We start from the raw sequence: 23,020 nt of genomic DNA, 5'->3' as shown, positions 1-23,020 counted from the left end.
CAGTCAATTTAATTAATTTAAGTCAGAAAGTGGGCAAAGGTCCTTATATACATATTGTAGTCTTAAATGTATATTTGATGTTTCAGTCACTGCGATTGACTAAGTAACGTTGTCATGTTATAGATGACATCATGCCCCAACTGTCGCAAACCCCAACCACGCTGTGCAGTCTGTTTGGTGAACATGGGAACCCCGGCTTATTATGACGGGAACCCTTCACCTTCTCCCTCCCGTCCTTCGACCACACCCCTCCGTCTCTCCCCCTTCAACTCCTGGTACACCTGGTGCCAGACCTGCAGACACGGTGGACACGCCTCACACATCACCCAGTGGTTCAGGTCAGTAGATCATCTCGTCATTGGTTTTGGACTACACTGGTGATAATATTTTATGTGATTACAGGATTCTCATGGATATTTGTTGTTATACTGTGTTACACAAAAGAGGAAACAAGCATTCGTGATCTGGTATTAGATCATCATCTTAGGTGGGAAACCTATGTATGTAGTTAAATATGCAGAAACAAATTGGAACCACAATGTTGATCATACCAAAATGAGTTCTGAATGCCAATATTAGATCAACAAAAAGCTGTACTCTAATATGTCCGTGAAATCCTTTCGTAGTGGTAATTTTGTTAAGTCTTTTGGGAGTACTGGTGGCTGAGCGGTCTAAGACATGAGACATCGAATCTGAGTTAGAGTGGGTTTAAATCCTGTCTGTGACCGTACCCCTTTTTTCAGTACTAGCTACTACTGAGTAGACTGCTCCTCCTTAATCTGTTTGATAAGATCTTGCACAGGCCAACGGGCAACAAGGATGGGCAGAAAAAGGCTTACATATAATAGGCCTCGTCTTTAAAAATATTTTGTATTTTTTCTTAAAAACTTATCTGAAATCATGGTAAAAAATCACACACTCACACATCTGTCATATAATATACCTAAAAATTGTATGTCCCCAAGTATCTGTAACCCATAATTTTCAATATAGTGACACAGCATTGATGTTGCAGACTTACGAAGAATGTTAAGTAACAGATAGATATTGTTATGTAATAGTCAGGTCACTTATGAAGATGGGGATAAATACTCATTACATTTACCATCCAGCCAAACTAGGTTCAGAAAATTATGGGCTTCAAATAGTAAGTCATTAGGGACATTTATTTGGATGGTTGGAAGTCCTGATAAATTAGTGTTTATTTAGAGAAATCCCCAATCCTGCAACCAATTTTGTCCCGTTACATTGTGTTGGAACATCAACTGGTATATCATCAGGTACTATTTTCTATGTTAAATTACCCTGCAGTCATACATGGTTGTTGGGAGAAATGTCCATTTCATGTGGCATAGACGCACTAAAACACTCACTGTATGGACAGTTTTTTTGTTTATTTGCTTCAAATGGTATATACCAATTTTACAATGCATACCAGTCAATTACAAAAATTAACTCATTTTTATGTAAAGAAACTGTAATCTTAGAATACATTAATTAAAATTAAAATTTTTGTAATATAATTCAAAAACACATTCCTTACAATAGTGAAAAAGGCATACCAGATAGGCAAGCCTATGTGTGGGTACGAGTCGTAGAAAAAGGGTTGGTTGGCCTGATTTATGGATTAGATTTACAAAATGTATACATACATAAACTTTGCTTTTTGTTTAGTTAAGTAAAGGCCCTAGGTTGGTACAACAGATAAAAGCCTGAGGTGAAAACTCCTATTTATAACTGGATGCGCTAACGTTCTCTGTTGTCTCCCTTCCCAAATCTGCCAGTTAACTAGCTACAAACTCGAATTAGGTATAAGTTACAATAAATGACCGTAATAAAGAGCAAATTATATTTATTGCTGGGCAATCTCCCTCCTTAAAGATGGTAATGTCTCATGAAAAAATCCGTGCTACCAGGAAATACATTTCCAGTTCTCTGCGACCATTCAACTTCACTGTAACATGCATAGCTGGGACCTTTGGCCAGCTTGTATAAAAAGAGCAGATCAGAGGTTGTGTGTCGAAGATGGAGAGACTCTAGGTGGAAATGGTGCTCCAACTCGATTATGGTAAAACCCTATAAAGCAGTAACCCAGTTTGACCAAAGGATTCGTAGTAGACGGACTTGGACACCATCCAGTAATCCGATATGGATATCATTCAATAAATTGTTGACAAGAATTTATAGACTCATATAAAGTGATGGGGAATGTTGTATGAAATGAGAAATAAGTGTGTGAATGCAAGAAGAGCGTACAAGGTATAAGAAAAGAATAAAAGTTGAAGAAAAATAAGGTAAAATAATATACTTATTTTCAATATTTTTTAACAGACCCATTCCAGGAATTTTTGGATTGTATCTCATTTAATATGTAAGTCATTATCATGATTGATCACTAGATCTGTTCAGTGCAGCGACACACTTCCAGTCTCCATATAGTCCTTTTTTAAGCACTCTCATCCAGTTATCTCCTATTTTGTCACATTTACCTTTATAACCCTTCAATCAGTTGTCTTAAGGTTTCCTCTTTGTATCTTTCCTTAATTCTTCTTTCATGTAATCTTCTTTGGCATTCTGTGTCATCATGTTCTGTAAATTCTAAATCACCTCAGCCTCTACCCTTCACCACCTATCAACCCCTTCCAACGCTGGTTCTTCCTTGACTCTTCTTCTAGAGAATTAAATTTTCATTCTGTATCTTTTAGTGAGTCCATAGCTATTCAAATCATATCAAATCAAATCAAATCAAATCAAATCAAAATATTCTTTATTACATGTTCATCAAGAACAGAAATGGTGTCAGTTTTACAATGATGTTGTACATAACTTGTTAAAACTTATTGAGATGTTTTTTGGACAGTCTATCCATGTTGAAGGAACTCATTTATGGTGTAGAAAGGCCGTTCGGCCAGCCAGCTGTGGAGTACTATCTTCAATTTAATCCCATTTCTTGATCTTAGGTTTCTGGGCAGTCGATTGAGGAATTTAATTCCCGTATACGTTGGTTTTTTCTCATATTGAGCTAGGCGGTGTGCTGGAAGACTGTAGAGTTGTGCGTTGCGGGTGTTGTGCGTGTGTATATCAGAGCCCCTTGTCATGTTTTTGTCCATCAGCATGCATGACTGTTTCTTGTATGAATAGGTTGATGATAGTTAGGATTCCAAGTGACTTGAAAGCACCTCTGCAAGTGTCCAGTCTCTGTAGTCCAGCCAGGATTCTGATGGCCCTCTTTTGTATTAGCAAAATTCTTTGGATGTTTGTTGCAGAGGCTGCTCCCCAAACAGCAGTGGAGTTATTCCTCTTTAACTCCATCTTACAACTTGTACAATCTGCTCCTATCCCCTAGTCCAGTGTTTCCCAAACTATTCAGACTCTTGGCTCCCTTTAGGTTTATACTATTTTCCATGGTGCCCTATCCCCTCTTAACCATCTTTTACTTAAACCTTTCCTCCCTACCCCCTCACATCACCTTAATAGAGATGATAAAAAAACATTGTTGTGTGACTTTATAATTCATAATTAATTCACCCTGGTAACATATTTGCCTGTATGCATATTATTTAAAAAATACCCGTTATAAAAATCTTAAGTTAACCCTTTTAGTGCCAACAGCCTATATAAAGGCCGAATCTGTCAAAAGTCATAAAACGCCAAGAGCATTTATTTAGGCTCAAGCTAGGTTGTTGGTGAAACCCCAAGAGCCCATATATAGGCTTCGCCAAGGTCGGACGTCGAGCACTAAAAGCCTTTATTTAGGTACAGTACATATCCATTTATTGACTAATATCAATAAATTTAGTACTGATTTATGCAGAACTGTATTTTCTTTAAGAATATAACATAATTTGTTATGTTATTGCAATTTTTATAGTAATTTTAATGTTTAATAATGTTGCGTTATCCATAAAAGAGTAGCATTTGAGGTTAGATGATAGCCACCTGCAGCCATTAGTATTATCGTTATAATTTTATATTAATCACATAAGTTTTAAAGCTTCTAAAAACTGTCATTTACTGTAGACTTTCCTTTAATTTAAGAGAAAATACTTAGGTATTGTATTTGCTACTTAAGTTGAACATTTATAACTTCAAATTTGTATTTTATTTTGATTTTGATCAATGAAAAAAATTAAGTTTATTTTCTGATTTATATAAAATGTATTATAGCAAGTAGCATTGTATTTATATCACATTATATTCAAACAAAATAATAATATACTCTAAAATGTTTTATCCAACGACATTTGCATTTTTATGGTTAAAGTCTGTTTTGTACTTTTTAAACTAAATAAATACATAAATCTGTAAATTGTTATTATTGTTTTTACCAAATGTACGCATGTCTTTCTCAATTAAATATATTACAATGTGATACAGAGGTTTGTCGAGTAAAAATTTGTCAGGAATTTATGGAGCTTTAAATTTACAAAACAAAAATAAAATTTTAAAATGTATCAATTTTAAGAGTATACAATTTTTAAAGATCAACCTATCACAAATTCTCCTATTAACAAATAAAAATTGAAACCAAAATCATTATTTCATCATAAAAGTCAGACTTGTTACACAAAGTCTAGGTATTTGAAACTGTCTCTCTTTTCATCTCTTCCTACAACATCAATTTCCTCTTCCTGCAGTTTATGATTGTGTACTTCCAACTTACCAATACTCGCTCTTCCACTTTACAGTCAACCTTTATCAATGAACCTCATCCCATAATGTGTGTGGAGTGGCGTTGTCGAGATGAGGGCTTGCATGAGTAGTAAATTCGTCCAGACTGTACAATGGAGTGTCTGCAAGTCACTGCTGGAGCTTCTTCTTCAATGCGGAGGGTGGATTTTCCTTTATTGACTGTGGAAGCATATTAAATAGCTTTGCTCCAGCATACCTGTATGAGGGCTTTTTTGAGAAGATGGAAGTTCTGTGGGTAAGAAGATTAAAGTTGATGTTGTGCCTTGTGAAGTAGCTATGGATACTGATGTGTCTTGAAAAGGAAGATCTTAGAGCGAAATAAATTATCTCCAAGATGTATAATAAGACTGCAGTTACAATTGTCCTAAAGTCTTTCTATTGTTCAATTATATATTCCATTACCTTTGTTTCCCCATCTTCCATTATCTTCAAATTGCCAACCCTCTTCTGCTTTTCCTATTTCAATCTCCCAATTCTTCCCATTTATAAAGATCAATCCTGTTATATGATGTTGTTTACAGGGAACATTCGGAGTGCCCAGTGACGGCTTGCTCCTGTCGCTGCCTGAGCCTGGACACCTCTAGCAAGATGTCATCCCTTGCGTCTGTTGCATAGAGATAACAACTTCCACAACAGTTGTTCTGAACTCTTCTTTTACTCTGTGGTTTACAATAGTACCAAAGGAAATAATTTTTCGTTTTCAGATCTTGGCAAGTTAGGTAATTTGGTAAGTTTGATTTCATTGTTGTTTTATTTTAATTAGTTAAGTTAATCTTTATACAGTATCATTAAGTTCCTAGTTAAGTTATTAATGTTAATTAATGTTGTTCTTGTTTTAACGGCGCCTGCTTTCTTTAAATGTTTTTCTGTATACCATTTAAGTTATTTAGCTGCGATTTCAACAAATGTGAGTGAATCTTAAATATAAGGAAGAATGATACTGTTCAATGTTTTGTTTACTCTATTTCTTTACAATATTTGAATAGAATATAGGTTTTGTTACATCTTTTTTTGTTGTATTACAACTTTCTCTTTTGAACAGGACTTTAGTGGAGATTGCTACTTGTGAAGTCAATTATTGTTGGGATTTTTAATTTTATGTTTGTCTACTGGTATTTAAATTCAGTTACACACGATTATTTTTTAGACATTATTAAATCGTTAAAGTTATATATATTTTTTTACATTGATAAATACATTTTATATTCTTTATATTAGTTTTCAATATGTTTGTTAGTTTTATCCACTTTAATATCTTAAATTTAGTCACAAAGTTTGTAACAGTGTTTAATTGAACGTGTAGAATTTTATAATTAAGAATTTTAAATCTTTTAATTTTTAAATTGAAGTTTTTACTGATATTGTTTATGTATACCCTCATTTGTTAGGCAGTTTTATTGGCATATTAATACTATAAATATTTTTGATGTGAAATGTGTACTGTACTTTATAATATAAGTTTTTGTACTGAATTTTAAATGAAATAAATTTTAATTCAATTATTTATACAAGATTATTGTAAAGCTATATTACCTGTCTTTGTGAGATGATTTTATATTGTTTGAAAGTTTTATAGATTTATGTCAAATTAAGATTATTTAATGAAATTGTTTAAAAATTTATCAACTGATAGACTTATTAAAAACTAATATTATTTGCTAGTATTAAATGTAATAAATTTAACTTTCAGGTTTTCAATTCCATCCTAATAATTAAGACATTTTTGTCATTGAGCTATGTGTTCTTGAACATTCAGCATTTAGAGTTTTGCTTTTATGAAATTTCATGAAACATTTAGAATTTATTATAATAAATTAATTTTAATTATAAAACTGTTTTATTTATTCATCTATGAAGTTAAGATTTTTGAACTAGGTACGTAGTATAAATAAAAAAGTTAACGCATTCAATTTTAACTGATGCTACCTTTTAAGTCAGACCCTACATTAAATATCTCAGACTTCTTACCTGTGACTATATGCTGTCTATTTATTTTTCATAATCATTTCCTCATTAGGTCTAAAAGATATGTATTTATAATAAATGTATTTTAGCAAATATTTGTTTGTCAAAATAGAGATTTATTCATTGTCTTTTAGTTACTGTATATAATTTATTTTAAGCCAAACAAGATTTCACCTAGTGTAAATAGTCTGTATATAAATGTATCAAACTTAACAATATTCGTTTTTTGGAAATAAATGTTTATTTTTGAAGAATTTGTGAACTATTTTCTAAACTTTTGAAATGTTGTCTCAATTGAAATGATACAATTCTTATATTCACTTTCTTTTAATTGCTTACTAAATTGAAATTAATGGAATTAATCTTGAAATTAATATTTCTGATATTACAGTATGGAATTGAACAATGGAGGTCAGAGTGACTCATGTTATTTCCCTTTCTAACGTGTAATAATTTCTAGATTAGTTTTTTCATCTTCAAATTTGTGTAGTTTTATTTTTAATTTTTTGGAGCTTGTTGGAACCTGAAAGTGAAATGTTTTAGTGATTCAAAAATCTTGTTAATACAAGAGGTGCAGGTTTTACCTGCCCATTCTTGCCCGTTTGAGAGAAAAAAAGTTAAATTCCTAGATTTACCAACAATTTAATATAAATTGTGTTTTTATACAGCGGTTTTAAAGTAGAAACTAATGCCTCGTAGTAGTAATTGCTGCTTTTTGCTCAATGTTCCTTAATACTCTTACATGAATTTGTGGACTATACATTTTAATTAAACAGAACACTAAAATCAATAAATAATGATATATGCAATGTTTACATAACCTTTTGTTAGAATGATGGAATTAATAGTTTACAGTTCAAATGTAATTTCATTTACAATTTTCTACGCTTATCCAGTTCTTTGTAACACTTTAGTGATACATAAATTTAGTAATCAGTCTTGTTTATCAAATTGTAATATAGCTTTTTGTATAATGCACTGTTCACATGGGCTCTCCGTGTACTAAAAGTCACTGTACATTATATAGTAGGTATCATCTGTTTTATACGACGTATTAAAGAGTGATTTATGAGTGGGAATATTAAGACATAGTTTTACATCTTTTTCTTTATTATAATAATTATTAAATAATTTCCTTCTCTATTTATTAGTTATTTTGTTAATAATCAAGTTCTAAAATACAAAATATTTATTGGTGTGACTGGAGGTTTCCATGTTTGCCGATTTAAATTAACATGTCCCTTAAAATCACGTATCTGTGTGTTGAAAATATAAAAATACTCTTACTCAAACTCGGGCATTAAATAAAACACTGAAATCAATAAACAATAATATACATTATCTTCTTCTGGTATATTTCAGATTATTAATAAAACCACTGTGGTGATGCAAAAATTACTTCGAATATGTAAAGCAAGTTCTGGACTGAAATTACCATGACAAATGTATTGTATTAAGTGACACCATTTTCAATTTTGAAGATTGTAAAATAAAGATATTCTCTCTCTCTCTCTCTATGTGAAATTCAGACAAAATTTATTCACGAATGCATTTCTGATTGAGATTTCTTTGACTATAGAGGCCTCTTGGGCGGAGCCCAGGTAATTTTTTCCATATCTGAGATGTTTTCCACTGTCCTTGGCACTCAAGCTGTATAATAAATCTCAAAAAGCTACTATCTTATTTTCTTCATTCGAGACGTTTCCCTGGGACCGAAATTATTACGGAACTAAATATATAGATACTTATTCTTACCAGGTTAAATTAGACTTTAACCCTTTAAGGACGTGGCTCTTTAACCTTTTGAAGAATTTTTTTATTAAGTTGCATTGGGCATAAGCGAAAAGACCGTACCCAAAATGATCAATTTCCTGAGATCTACAAAATAATTAAAAACTTCAGTTACAAAAGGAATATATTTATAATTCTTTTAATAAAATGTTTTAAAGAATGCCTTTGTATTTTAGTATTTAAGTATATCTGAATAAATATTGGTTTTTTGAGAGAGATTGAATATACAAAACAATCTTCTCGGTTTAATTTCTAAGTTTGCTTCTTTACAGCACCAGAACCTAAAATATTTTTTGTGTGAGAAGATATTTTTTTATAGTACTCTAAAAGAACAGTAAACATGCCAAATTATACTTAAATTAAATAAAAATATAACAAAATTATAAGACAAATAAATTATTTTACATTTTTTAACAGTACTATATCTTTAGCAAACAGAGTGTAACTATTGTAACCATATCAGTCATTCTTGTTTATTCCAATTTTCGTGGTAGAAAAAAAAATAAGGATTAGAACACACTCAAAGACATTCAATCGAAAGTTTCCAAGGCAAAAATCAGCAAAATACATCATGTTTTTTCGACTCCGGAAAAAATGTATATAAACATTTTTTCTGACATATTTCGAAATAAAAGTTAGTGTGTTATAGTAAATTAGCACTAAATAATTGTGTTGACAGTATTATACCTTAAAAAAGGCATGCTGTAAGACTGCAGTGTCGTCAATGCATAAAACTGTTTCCTTAAAAATAATCATTAAATTCTTGTTTCGGAAGTTTTTATTTATATTTTGATAAATTGTGTCTGATAATTATGGTTTTAATTTAAAGCATTAATTGGTATGGTTTTGCTCTGATTTTACGGATACTTCTGCAAACTTTCTATGAATGATATATCCCCAAACTATCCACTGCAAATACGGTATTTAGCGAATATATCTGCATACGTCCGTAAAGCGTCTAGGATTTGTAAAATATCTAATTGTATAGATCTAAAATTGTTAGAACCCTAACATTAACGATATTGAAGATTTCTAGATCATCATATGAGTGATGTGAATAAAATTAGTAAACTAGTTTGAAAGAATAATAGTAATAGGATTTCAGACATATTCCATCGTTACATACTTCAAAATGTATAACACAGTTTTGAGAATTGAAATCTATCCTCTTCATCATATAAACAATATTTAGTCCATTTAAAAAAAGACATAAAAAGGAGAAAGAAAATGGGTTAGCATACCCGAAAACTGCTGGAGTCCAGATAGGAGAAATGAGCCCAGGCGTTGTCACTGCACAAGATTCAAGTCACAAGCATGAGAATTCAAGAACACTATCACATGTCACACCATTCATATCTTGTACAGTGGAAGGGAATTGAATCTAGTTGTCTGATTTTTTTACTTTCTTGTGAATTACACAGTGGGTAGTTTTTGTAACAGTACTGCTGTAGACTGCCTCATAACTTACCTTTTCTGGAAGCCTGCAACAAAAAGTGTGTATATGTGTTTTTATAAAAGCAACAGTATTTTATTATAAAGTAATGATTGTTATCATAGTTACGATTATCAAAAAGTGGTATATCAAACTAAAATGGTTAAGGTTTAAACTTACCTGGATCATCAAAGTAGAATTTCCATTTGCTGAGGAGGGTCTGATCTTGTCTCCTCATGTACAGACTAAACCTCAGATGCCAAAAATTAAACACAACGATCCTTGAATCTAAGAAGTTCTTTACAATTAACTATTCTTTGGAGGTGTATCTTTCTTTGACGAACTTGCATGACAACGCCATATTTGCAACTGAATCCAAATCTGTCCTACCTAACCTTAAAGAATTTTTAAGAGTATCCTAACTCTGACAAGTACGAGGGGTATTATAGACAGCTCTATATTTCTACTTAGTGTTTATACATCAATTTAAACCTCCAAAGATATAAGCTATTTTTCCACATAATCACCGTTTCTGTCCAAACACTTTTGTAGACGATGCTCCAACTTTTCTACCCCATGTTGTAGAATTCTGCCGCCAATCCTTTGAGGAATTGAGTAACCTCTTCCTTGACTTCATCATCGGTACTGAAGCGTTGGTCATCCTAGTGTTCCTTTAATTTAGGGAATAAGTGATAATCACTTAGGGCTAGGTCTGGGCTGTAGGGGGGATGGGGCACAATAGTCCAGCCAAAAAATTTGTCAGCAGTTCTTGAGTTTTGATGTGAGACATGAGGTCGAGCCTTGCCATGGAGAAGCCTCACACCACTGGACAATCTTCCTCTACGGCGGTTCTGGATCGCGCGTCTCGGTTTTCTTAATGTGTTGCAATATCTGTCAGAGTTTACTGTTGTTCCATGAGGCAAAAAGTCGATCAGAAGCAGGCCCTTCCTGTCCCAAAAGATGGTTGTCATGAATTTCCCAGCACAATTTGTTTGCTTGAACTTCTTCGTTTTAGGCGAAGTTGAATGACGCCATTCACGTGATTGCTGCTTGGTTTCGGGGGTAAAGTGAAACGCCCATGTTTTCCCCATAAACTTCGATTAACTGACGATTAATTTCAATAGGTTAAATCTGTTTTGCATTTAAAAAACGTATCACAGCACGAATTTCGCATCTGGCGGTAACAACAACGATAGGGAGCTTCATCTTCGAAGGCAGCTAGGCCAGCACTGTTGGACGTAACCAGGCGCTAGTGGTATGGATAGGGAGAGGGATAGCTGATGAGTAAGAACGTTGTTGCCAGATTTCTTCCAACATATTGCATTCTGTCTCGGCGGCATATGGAACCTTATTTTTCTAATACCCCTCGTACAAACTAATTCTTATTCACCAAAAAAAACTTTTGAATATTCTTATTATCCAGTAGAAATTAGAAAATACTATCTTAGAGGTAGTATATTTTTTTTAAGTTTTATTGATGTAACAGAATGAGATGATGCTGCAGAAATGAGATTTTTAAGAGGGATAGAGAAGACTACAAGAAGAGATAGAATAAGGAACGAAATAACCAGAGAGAGATTGAAGGTAGTTTCACTGCAAGAGACAATGGAAAGAAGAAGAATACAGTGGATGGGGCATGTGAAGAGGATGGGAGATAATAGAATGCCTAGAATAGCACTGAAGAAGGAGGAAAGAAGAAGAAGACCGAGAGGAAGATGGGAGGACCAAGTGTGGAAAGACATAGAGAGAAGGGGACTACAGAAGATGCAGGTGGAGGAAGAGGAGACCTGGAATGACAGACAAAAGTGGAGGAGGCTGTATACGACGACCCGTGATAACGGAAACGTCAGATGATGATGATGATGATTGATGTAACATATATGTAGAATATAGCCTACTTAACAATTGCCTAGTTTGAGAATTTACTACCTTTTATTCACTTTGCCCAATGATGTTTGTATATCAGTGGTACCTGCCCATTCTTCCCCATTGAATTAAGACGAATTTTACTGTTTGAGCGTCGTTTAGTAAAATTCTGTTACTTAACTTTATAGGTACAAGGAGATTCAAATTAAACTTATTATCACCACATAACATACTTGTAACTAAATCGTAAATAATCTCAAAATATTTCTACATTATTTGTATTTATCTTATTTTACCAAATATGTTTTTTTAAAACATATTTAGCATATAAAAAATTGTTGCATGGTCTTTGAATATATTTCAATGACTTATAAAATTTACCATATGAATTTTTGACAGTAAAAATATGGATTTACTTTGTAATTCCACTTTAAAATTATAGAGTACACAGCCTCACAATAGTGGAACTCTTTCTTAGTCCAATTGGATAACTGTAAGAGGGAGGATTTATAAGAAACCAGACAAAAAGATTTGAAATGATTTTGAGAAGCTACTCAAGAAAATGATCTAGACCAATTGTAGATATTTTGAACAATCTATTCGTTTTATCTGGGCTCTTACATAACAAGGTTGATAAACAACATACAGAGAAGACTTTCAAATTCACAGATGCTTAAACTTCTCATTTTACCTAAATAATATGAAAATGTAAGCGGTTATGCAGATAATAAAGAAAGAGTGATGACACTGTTGAAGATGTTGATGGTTTATATTTATGATGAATAGTATTGAAGTCTTCAAAGGTAAGAATTTAATTTATTTAAATGAAATATACAACTTAATACTTCTACCGGGTAGTAACTTATTTTGAGTTTCTCTAAGTTCATATTGAGTCACTGTGTCATCTCCGCTTCTATGATGTATTTAACTCCTACAAATATAATATTTATGTATTGACAACAAACTAAACTATTCCAAATAGTGACTGAAATTCCCGATAAACCTCTTTAATTCACTTTAGTAACTTATGAAGTAGTTGCATGTTTAGTGCCAGCTAAAAGTTGCGAAAATGGTAAAAAATTACCTATTTTCAAAGTATTATACTGAAGGGAATTTTCGTTTTGTGTTATGTATCAATAAAAAGCTTAAGCTTTTGACTATTTGTTGGATGTCCTCTGTAGAATGGTTCTTGCTCTTTGGTAAGTTGATGGATGCTCCACTCTTCCACAGCTTTAAGTTTGACCCCCTCCTAAGCTGTCCATTGGGCTTTAGCCTCTGTGCCACAGGGAGAGGATGACAAATCCCTTTTTGAAGAAACAGATATAAATTGACTTTCAATGTTAACTAGATGGCAAAATATAATGAAGGGAATCTTGAATGTTCAAACAATTTTGTTTTTATCATAGATTGTAATAAACAAATGCAACACAATTTCCTTGTAAAAACCAGAAAGAACACTCAAGTTTTGTTATATAAGCCATCTGAGGGTTTTACTATTTAGCCCTTTGAGCATTAAACTCAAACTATCAAAGTTGTTTTCTTAGGATAAGATGCTGAAAAAAAATTCCACTTAGTCCTAAAAAGACCTTTGTGCTGCTTTCGGAGTGAGGATATTCTAGATGGGTAAGGTTTGGGGGTAGGGGCCTTCTCCTATCAAGATCATGAGGAAGGATTCCGGGCATTAATCTCAGTTATGTCCCCTCGGATGAAGGGGAAGCTAGCTCTGTACCTGCTACTCCAGTTAAAGTAGGCAGGGGGTTTGGTCCTTTTTTTATAGACTAGCAACAGCCCTTAACAATTAGGGAGCCCCTCCAACTCCAACAGTCATCACCCGCAGTAGATTAGACCTGTCGATCTACCTTTGTACTCCAAATATATTGACATTTGCGTTAGTGATTTGCCACTCCTGGACATCCATAAGGTTTCCCATATTTATTTGGTTTTTTCCTGCACTCAGTGTAGGTTTAACTGGAAGGTATAAATCAGCCAGAAGTGAACCCTCCTGGGGAGGACTCCTCTTGTCAGAAGTTACATTTCACAGAGAAAAAAGCTAAAATCTCATCGATTTCGAAAAATTTCTCTAAATCATTTACCAAGCAATTTTCATTGAAATTTTCTATTTTGTTCTCCAAAAAGATGGTAAATGATTTTGTTACCTATTCCATGCTAAAAGTTTCACCAACTAAATACTGTAAAATTAATTAATTTTGTTGTCATATCCTCTAAATGATTATTAGTAGTATGGAAAAAATATAAACCAAATTTATGATACGTGCAGAAGCCTAACTAGGCTAACTAACTCGGTTGGGGGGAGGGAGTGAATCTGATTGAAGAGCACACCACACCGGGTAGTACAGAACAAACCGAATTGAAATAAATTAAGAGACCTACCATACTTCAAAGTAAAACAGTTAACTGCTGTATATTTGTGGGGGGGTGGCTTCTATTCTCCTTACCTTCTCCCTTAGTTACGCTACTGAATATTTGCTTGCTTCCATGTCATCAAGAATTTAAAAATCAACAAATTTGGAAATTTTTTCAAATATGGAACTGAACACGTTTGTACAGTAACTTTCCTCCTTATGCAAGTAGTAAGGAAAAAATGTGTTATGGCTATCAAAATATTTAATTTTCGTTTTTAGTAGAACTATTTTGTTTTTAGGTCTGACCGAATAAAAAAGTCGGCTTTACAAAATGTTCATCATCTGTATGTGTGTTTATATAAGTATCACCGAGATCATTACGAGCAGATCAATTTTGATCTAACTTAGTATGCAGATTATTTGATTACATTAAATATTTAATAAGACTTAATATTTGATAATGTACAATTGAAATCATGATGAAATCTTTACATATTTATATGTGATAAATTGTGATTTTCACCCAATGAAAAATAATTATCATGTTTTGCTGTATAAAGAACGCTAAAGCTTGAAGTGCAGTGTTATACTTTTAAAAACAATATTTGCAACAGAAACACTTTTACATAAACATTCAAATTTGTTATCTTTTTAAAAAAAATACCACTAAACCATGGGAGTAAAGGCTAGATTTTTGTAATTTTGTCTCTTGTGTAGGCCTATACTATTTAATTTGAATTAAAGGTATCTTTCTTGAACATTAAATTCTATTTTACTTAATTAGTTTCTTATTTCATTATGAACTTTGGCTACTGCAACAGTTCTTTTTGATTTTGAGAAACTTGAAAAACTTTGATGCCCCACAATTCAATTCTGGTAATGTTATACGTAGAAGATTTCATTCAAAATTATTTTGGAAAGCAAAACTACTAAATAAGTAACCAATTTGAGCTGTCCTGTCCTTCGTTCCGCTATTAAAATTAAAACAATAGACAGACATACAGTATACAAGGAGAGGCAAATAGGGAGGGTCGCGGACTCGACTGCGGTGTGGCGGTGAGTCAGTCTGGCTGACGTCATCGTATGACGTCATGGGATGACGTAAACGCTACTGCCAGCTGGATAGCAGACTTGTTGCTCGCCGTAGCTGCCGCGATCACATTGTTGTCCATGCCACTGCCACCGATCCGCTACGGTGAACTCAACGAGTTTATTGAATTGTCACGCTTTGATGAAGTCACCAGTTGTTTGATGGTTATAAAATCTGAATATACGGTGGTGGTGGTTTAACGGCGTATAATTTTTGTAGTCAATTTACTCTTTGGAACTTTCAGATTACACAGTTGTATGAGATTTCTTGTAATATATCCTAAACAATTTGATATGTAGCCTACTTCTGTTTTTGTTTTCTTTTACTATTACGTTATTTCTAAGGCATTATTTACATTTTTCGTTTATACAGATCCGTTGTAAACTCAACATAAGTAAGTTAATCCAGAGTTGGATAATGTTCAGTTGTTGTACTTTCATGCAGAGGACGGTTTTAAAGTAGAATCTATAGATAAACGGAAAACAAGGTTGCCCCAAATCTCATTATTTCAATTTATAAAATCAATTTTATACATTATTATTTGAGTGTTCAAGACTATAGAATGGTATTTTATGCTTAGTATACAGTTTTCTCAACCTTTTTTGTATGATTATCAACTAACTGCGTTCATCTCGTAAAATGGGTATTTTTATAGTTTTTCAAATATAAAAACACACTATCCAAGATATCGAACTACAGTTCACAACGTATTGCTACAATGAAAATTAATTAAATGAAAAGTAGTACTTATGTAGTAATACTTAGTTTACAAAGTAATAACATTATAAGCAAGGTTCGAACATAAGCATTTTTTTGCTTCTGCTTTGTACGCGATTTCTTACTTAACAACAGGTAGCCTACGCCCATAATAATGAGGTAATAAACACCCCTGAAAATCATTGATTGTCACTGAAATACATTCTACTCTTGTGATTAATTTCAGAATAATTCAAATTTAAGTTTAAAGAGCAATTGTTTTAAAACCATGAAAGTCGGAAAGTGAAACAATGTTTGTGAATACCAGTGAAATACACACATTCCTCTGCAACATTCTATAATATTTGAAAGACTAGTTTCAACAATTTTAATAAAACTTGACACTTTTAAGGCCAGAATGGAGGAAAATATAATAATCGTAGTACAATTTGTAAGTCCGTATTAATCTTAATGCAAGCACGTCTTGTGGAGCTCTATAATGATTTGAAATCGCGGAAAGTAGACATGTTTTATTTCACGTATTAAGTCAGTGTTCATTGTCAAGAGGTTAAAGGGTAAGCAGAATGGCCACTGGTTCTTACTTGAGGTTTAGCGTGTGAAGAAGCATTTCTGGTTCGGATCAATTAGATTACACGCACGCTATGGTAGAGTTTTCCTTGCTTTCGCGATTAAAACATATACACACACTCGGTCTGAGAAGCCTAATTTAATTTTTTTTTAGTGTCTACTTTCGGTCCTGCTAATCTTCTCTCGGTCTAAGTTATTCCTGGTGACTTAATAAAATTTACATTGCTGCCCCGATCAAGAATATATTCGGTCTTGAAAAGTCTACTTCGGTTTCTAGGCTTCTACTTTCAGGCATTATAACCAACTTCCAGTCTAAAGTATTTTTGGCGCCGTAGTAGAGTTTGCATTGTTTCCCCGAGCAAGAAAATATGTACATACAATATACATAGGTCTGAAAAGTCTTATATGATAAAAAGGCGCCTACTTCCGGTCATTTTAGTCTACATCCGGTGCCGTAGTAGCGTTTGCATTGTTGTTCTGACTAAAAAAACTGTATCTGGTAATTATAATTTATTTTCGGTTTAAGATGTTTTTGATATGTTGTGGCCTCGATCAAGAATATACACGGTGAGTCAGAAATATGGTAAAATATTTTAATACGTGATTGTAGAGCTAAAAATAAGAAAAAAATGTTATATAAAGGTAGGTCCGGAAATGCTCCATTACTGAGTAATGGCTGGCGAAAGATTTTTGCTTTGTTTTCAGTTCACCGTGAAATTAAGTGATTCTTAAAGGTTTTGTTCTTACCTTTTAACTCAAATAAGATGGATTTATAAGGAAAATCACCTGAAAAATCAAATAAAACCACTATAGAGGGTTTAGTGTGAACAGCTTTTGAGAAAAAGTATGAAATTTGCCAAAAATCTAATAACAAAAATATTGTCTTAAATGTTTGATGTCGAATAACATTGTTAAATGACCAATAAACAAATTGTTTTTCCTAATACAGATTGTAGAGAATTTAATTCTGAAAGCAACAATAATAAGCAAAGTTAACTAAATGTGTAAAAAAGTTATGAAATTTCCTCCTCACGCATTTACACTACACAGCAAATTTTTGCTGTTTTTATAAAAAGGAATGAGTATGTGATTGGTAATAGCTGGTAATAATTAATCATTTAAACAAACTGATTAAACATTTTTAAATAATAAATAATCAGCTGGGCATTTATTATTAGATGACATATGTCACCTCATTGTTGAACAAAACAAACAAACTGTAAAGATACTATGTGCTTGTGTTAAGTATTTTAACCAGTTATTTCCATCCATTTTATTAGTGATTTTGTGTTTGTGTGTTTCATTTATTAAAAATGGAAGGTAATATTCATGTGAATTCAAACTCTGAATTAGCAGACATGCATTTTAATGTATGGTTTGGGACGCTGCAATAGTACTTCAGCAAGACGTCTGTATCAAGAGAACTTTCCTAACCGCAGGTTGTCCAAGCGCAAGATTTTTGCCACTATTCATCAACGCCTGTCTGAAACAGGTTCTTTGAAGTCTTCGGAGCATAGTAATGCAGGCATCGCCCGATCATGTAGGACTGTTGAATTAGAAGAGTTGGTGCTTAATGAAATTTCTGATTATCCTGAAAAGAGCACTAGAGAATTGTCACTACAGTTCAATGTCAGCCAATCTAGTATTCGGAGAATACTACACGAGTACCAGTTACACCCATACCACTTCCAGCATGTCCAATCTCTTTTGCCACAAGACTACGCTCCCCATGTTGTTTTTGTCGATGGCTTCTGTTAAAATGTGCTGATCCCAGCTTTTTAAATACAATTTTACCAATGAGGCTCACTTTACAAGAACAGCTATCATTAACTTCCATAACAACCACATTTGGGTAGACAGAAATCCTCATGCTATCAAACCTAATCGCCCACAACATCAGTTTTCAGTAAATGTTTGGGCTGGAATCTTAGCAGATCATTTAGTCGTATTCGTACTTCCTCCCAGGCTTAATGGCGTGGTGTACTTGAACTTTTTAAAGAGACGAGCTACCTATCATTCTTGATGATTGTACCTCTCTACATTTGCGCCAAAACATGTGGCGTATGCATGACGGGGCACCTGCTCACTACTCTCTGGCTATTCGTGGACACCTAAATGAGAGTTTCACAAATCAATCGATAGGCCGAGGTGGACCAGTTTCATGGCCAGCAAGATCACCGGACTTAAATCCTTTGGACTTTTACCTTTGGGACATTTAAAAACATTAGTTTTACTCTTCCCCAATAGATAGCATTGAAGAACACCGATTAAACATTTCTAACGGAATAGAAAACCATTAAGCAGACACCTAGGGTTTTTGAACGGGTCCGAAACTTGATGAGAAGACGCCTGAACGCGTGCATTTTGAACAATGGAGGTCATTTAGAGCATCATTTTTAATCTTCCTGTGAGACTTAAAGCAATTGTAGATATTTATTGTATTTAAAAAATAACATTTTGAACTAAAAATATGTTTCTTTTTCATCAGCTGTTACCAATCAGATACTCATTCCTTATTAAAAAACAGCAAAAGATTACTGTGTAGTGTAATATGTGAGGAGTAAATTTCATAACTTTTTTACACATTTATTTAGTTAACTTTGCTTATTATGGTTGTTTTCAGAATTAAATTCTCTACAATCTGTATTAGGAAAAACAATTTTTTTATTGGTCATTTAACAATGTTATTCGACATCAAACACTTAAGATGGTATTTTTGTTATTAGATTTTGGCAAATTTCATACTTTTTCTCAAAAACTGTTCACACTAAAACCTCTATAGTGGTTTTATTTGATGTTTCCTTATAAATTCCATCTTATTTGAGTTAAAAAGTAAGAACAAAACCTTTAAGAATCACTTAATTTCACCAGGTGAACTGAAAACAAAGCAAAATCTTTTCGCCAGCCATTACTCAGTAATGGAGCGTTTCCGGACCTACCTTTTATCACATTTGTTTCTTATTTTTAGCTCTACAATCACGTATTAAAATATTTTAACCATATTTCTGACTCAAACTGTATACACATGCATACGTCTAAAAAATCTTCACTCAAAAAGAGTACATCTACATTTCAAATCTTCTTCCGGTCTAAGGTATTTCCCGCACTATATAAACATTTAAAAAGTCTACTTCGGTCAAAAAGTGACAATTTACGAGTACTATGGTTGGAATCTACTCCCCGGTGCCGTGTAGCAGTGTTTTGCATTGTTGCGATTAAGAAAATATATATTTCTACTTATATATACCTACTTCTGGTTTAAGGTTTTTTTATACCGGTTGTCTGTTAATAGCGTGTACCGGGCATGATACACATGTGTGTCAAATTTCACCTTCCTATGATTGCTAGATGTTTAAAAACAAAATATAGTTCTTCTAGGGGTTTTAAAGCGGGTGGTTGTTCTTCATGAAAATGATTTTATTTTTCTATATAGACGACGAGAAGCGTGTGTGTGTGTCAAATTTAATTTTTGTTAGGGCATTATAAAGTTGTAAAAACATAAAGTATAAGTCTTAAAGGGGTTGCAATGCCATTTATCCCCTAAGGGTTGATCTCTATGAGAATTATTTGTACTATTTAGGTGATGAGGATCGTGTGAGTGTCATATTACATCTGCTTAAGACATTGGAAAATTTTAAAAAACAAAAATGACTTCTACGTGTTGCAACCCCATTTTGAATCCATAGGGACGTTTGATCTTTATGGAAATGCCTTAGTTTTTCTATTTATGTCATGACGTATACGATTGGCAAATTTAAACTTGTTGGGTTGTCGGGAAGTTATAGAATTATTAAGGAAATGAGTTAGTCAGGGATTTGCCTTTTATATATTCGTATATATCGGTATAAAATACACTTAGTGGTAGCTGGAAATAACCCAAAATATTGTTCCGAAAAGGTATACATTGTTATTAATTCGTTACTTTTTTCATTTTAAATGTGATTACAAGTATATGTTTGTTAAAACTGAGAACTACTAGGTAAGCAAATGTTAAATGCTAACTTAACATTTGGTCTTTAAAGCAATGTTATATAAACTCCATTAGTTTAAGCCAGTTATCCATATCTGCTGTTGGTTATTCGATGAACGGTCAAACATGCAGAATTTATTATTAATTTTTACTACAGTAACAAGTCAATACCATAAGACCTCCTGAAAGGCTAATATATTTGTAACTCTACCAATAGCTTAAAACCCAATGTTTGTATAAAAGTACGGTACACAGGGCATTACGGGAGTAAAACTTATCTGTATCTGACTGTACGTATTGCCTGAAGTAGATCCCACGAGGATAGTAAAAATGCATTTATTTCCGTTATTTGTTATCTGTTAGTAACAAATAAAGTATTCATTTTTGTAATTTTTAAAACAATTTTTGTGTTTTTACAATTTGTTTTCTTCTCGACGGTTTCCATGAAATTTAACGCTACAATATTTATATGACCGCAATTTTGAAATTATTAAAGTTAATGTTTGTCTTTTACCAGAATGTAACATCCTTTATAAGACAAAAACGTGAGAAATTGTGAGGCAGTAATTTAATCCATTGTATTTAAATAATTCAGGCAGACACTAAAGAAAGCAAAATAAACCATTATTTTAGATGGGCATTTTCCGTATAATTTTAACCTATTCAATCATAATCCAAAAAGCTTCACCGCATTTTTAATACGCTGAATACAAACGTAGTTAAATTATTTGTTTGAAATTTTGTAGTAGTTGAATTATCTTTCTTATAATTTCAATTTTATACTTTGTTACAAATTATTTTATACTCATATTTTTATATACTCTCTGTTACATATTCTCTTATTCACAATAAAATAAAGTTTATTTGCAATGATGAAAAGCCGATTTATATCCCCAGAAACTTGTGATGTGCATCTAATGTTAGAACTGGGGTTTTATTATTTTTAATATTCGAAGAAATGTTTAGGATGGGGACAAACAAATTTTTAACATGTCTTAAGAGCGAGCTCTGTGCGTACTCTTCAGTACAGTATCAAATCAAACGTTGTAAATTGGGGTTTCGCCCAAGAAAAACCAAATTATTTTGATTTTTAAAATACAGATTTTTTTTACAACCAGTTCATTTGAACTAAATTCTGTTTATACACGTAACGTAGCTATAGTAGGAAGGGTTTGATTCAATTTGAATGTTGAGTTTAGCTCCAGTACACTTTCCTCCTATTGCACCCTCTGGTATCTGACGTTGTTCCTCAGAGTTGACTCCTTGAATCTGAAGTCATATTCATCTGGAAGTCCAAACAATGTTTACGGCGTCGAAGCTTAAAACGAACCTTTACATGGTTTCGGCATCAGAGATACCTAAACTACAAAATACAGTAATATAGTAAATATAGGTCAAGTGGCAGTCCCACTGTCTCATCAAGCGTCTCTTAATGGAGCGTCAGATTTCAGACGCTGCATTAAGTGGAAGGTGAACTCGAGTTAAACTCTAGATCAGCGGTTCCCAATCTTTTTTGGTGAAGTACCCCTAAGTTTGTACTATGTTATTATGGCGTACCCCTTGGCCCATAACACATATATTTTAAATTGTACATACATTATTAGTTTGCCATTTCTTATTTTCGTTTTATATGCAATTATAATCACTCGTATGTTATAAAATCTGAATTTCAAAGAATAAAATGCAATAAGAATAACAGATCCGTAATGCATTAAAATACAAATGTTATATATTTAGTTTTTAGTTATCTGTGTTAAAACTTGTTAGGTTGGAATAATAAAATGCAAGGAATTGTATTAATACATATTTCTAATTATAATCAAATTACAAAATACAAAATTCAGAATTGTGGATGTCGCAACAATGAAAATGTTCGTATAGTTATTATCAGTTATTCAATGTGAGGGATGAACTTCAGTGGAACGGCTTAAACTGCTGATGTCTGGCATAATTGGCTTAACTTGAGTCTGAGATCACATTCCATTATTTGCATTCGGTTCCTGTATTTATTTTTTATGTACAGCAGATGTGAGAATCCCGCTTCACATAGATAGGAAGTTCGGAATGGTAGTAGAAACTAAACTGCTTTGTCAGCAATTTCACCATACTCTGAACGTCATTTGATCCAAAAATCAATAAGAGTGGTTTTGTTAAATACTTCTTTCAGATACGAATCGCAGTTTAACTCCAAAAGTTCCTCTTGGGAGTTTCAGAGAAAAGCTGTTTGGAACAATCTTCTCAATTTCAGCAAAGGGGTTTTCAATCCACGAGTATGAACTCGGATCTTCTTGAAAGTATTTTGTGAAGCTAGCTTGGAGGGAGCTACAATGATCTGATATGTCATTCAAAATTGTTTGACATCAGGAGAAGTTCGTTCTTTTTAATAAAAGATTCAAGAGATGGGAACAATGACACTTGGCTTTTCTTTGATTCCCCTTCTGCAAATCTTAATTTTAGTTTCACGCTATTAATTTTGTCCATAACTTGGAATGGGGTGTTATAGCTTCCTTTTAGTTTCCTGTTAACATAATTTAACATACTGAATATGTCTGCCAAATAAGCCAATC

The 23,020-nt window shown here is 32.9% G+C and overlaps 1 protein-coding gene across 1 annotated transcript in view; it reads left to right on the top strand.

Moving 5' to 3' along the window:
• LOC124372793 (GATOR complex protein MIOS-B-like) overlaps positions 1–5,640 on the top strand; it is a 29,132-nt gene extending 23,492 nt beyond the window's left edge. Inside the window, exons 8-9 of the mRNA XM_046831202.1 lie at positions 124–338; positions 5,214–5,640. Coding sequence (XP_046687158.1) covers positions 124–338; positions 5,214–5,307 — 309 coding nt within the window. The 3' untranslated portion in view covers positions 5,308–5,640. The remainder of the gene's footprint in view (positions 1–123; positions 339–5,213) is intronic.
• Positions 5,641–23,020: the final 17,380 nt, after the last annotated feature.

This window comes from Homalodisca vitripennis, unplaced genomic scaffold (assembly GCF_021130785.1).
Source record: "Homalodisca vitripennis isolate AUS2020 unplaced genomic scaffold, UT_GWSS_2.1 ScUCBcl_3990;HRSCAF=9859, whole genome shotgun sequence".
In the NCBI taxonomy this organism is placed as follows: domain Eukaryota; kingdom Metazoa; phylum Arthropoda; class Insecta; order Hemiptera; family Cicadellidae; genus Homalodisca; species Homalodisca vitripennis.
This window is presented reverse-complemented; position numbering and strand designations above follow the sequence as displayed.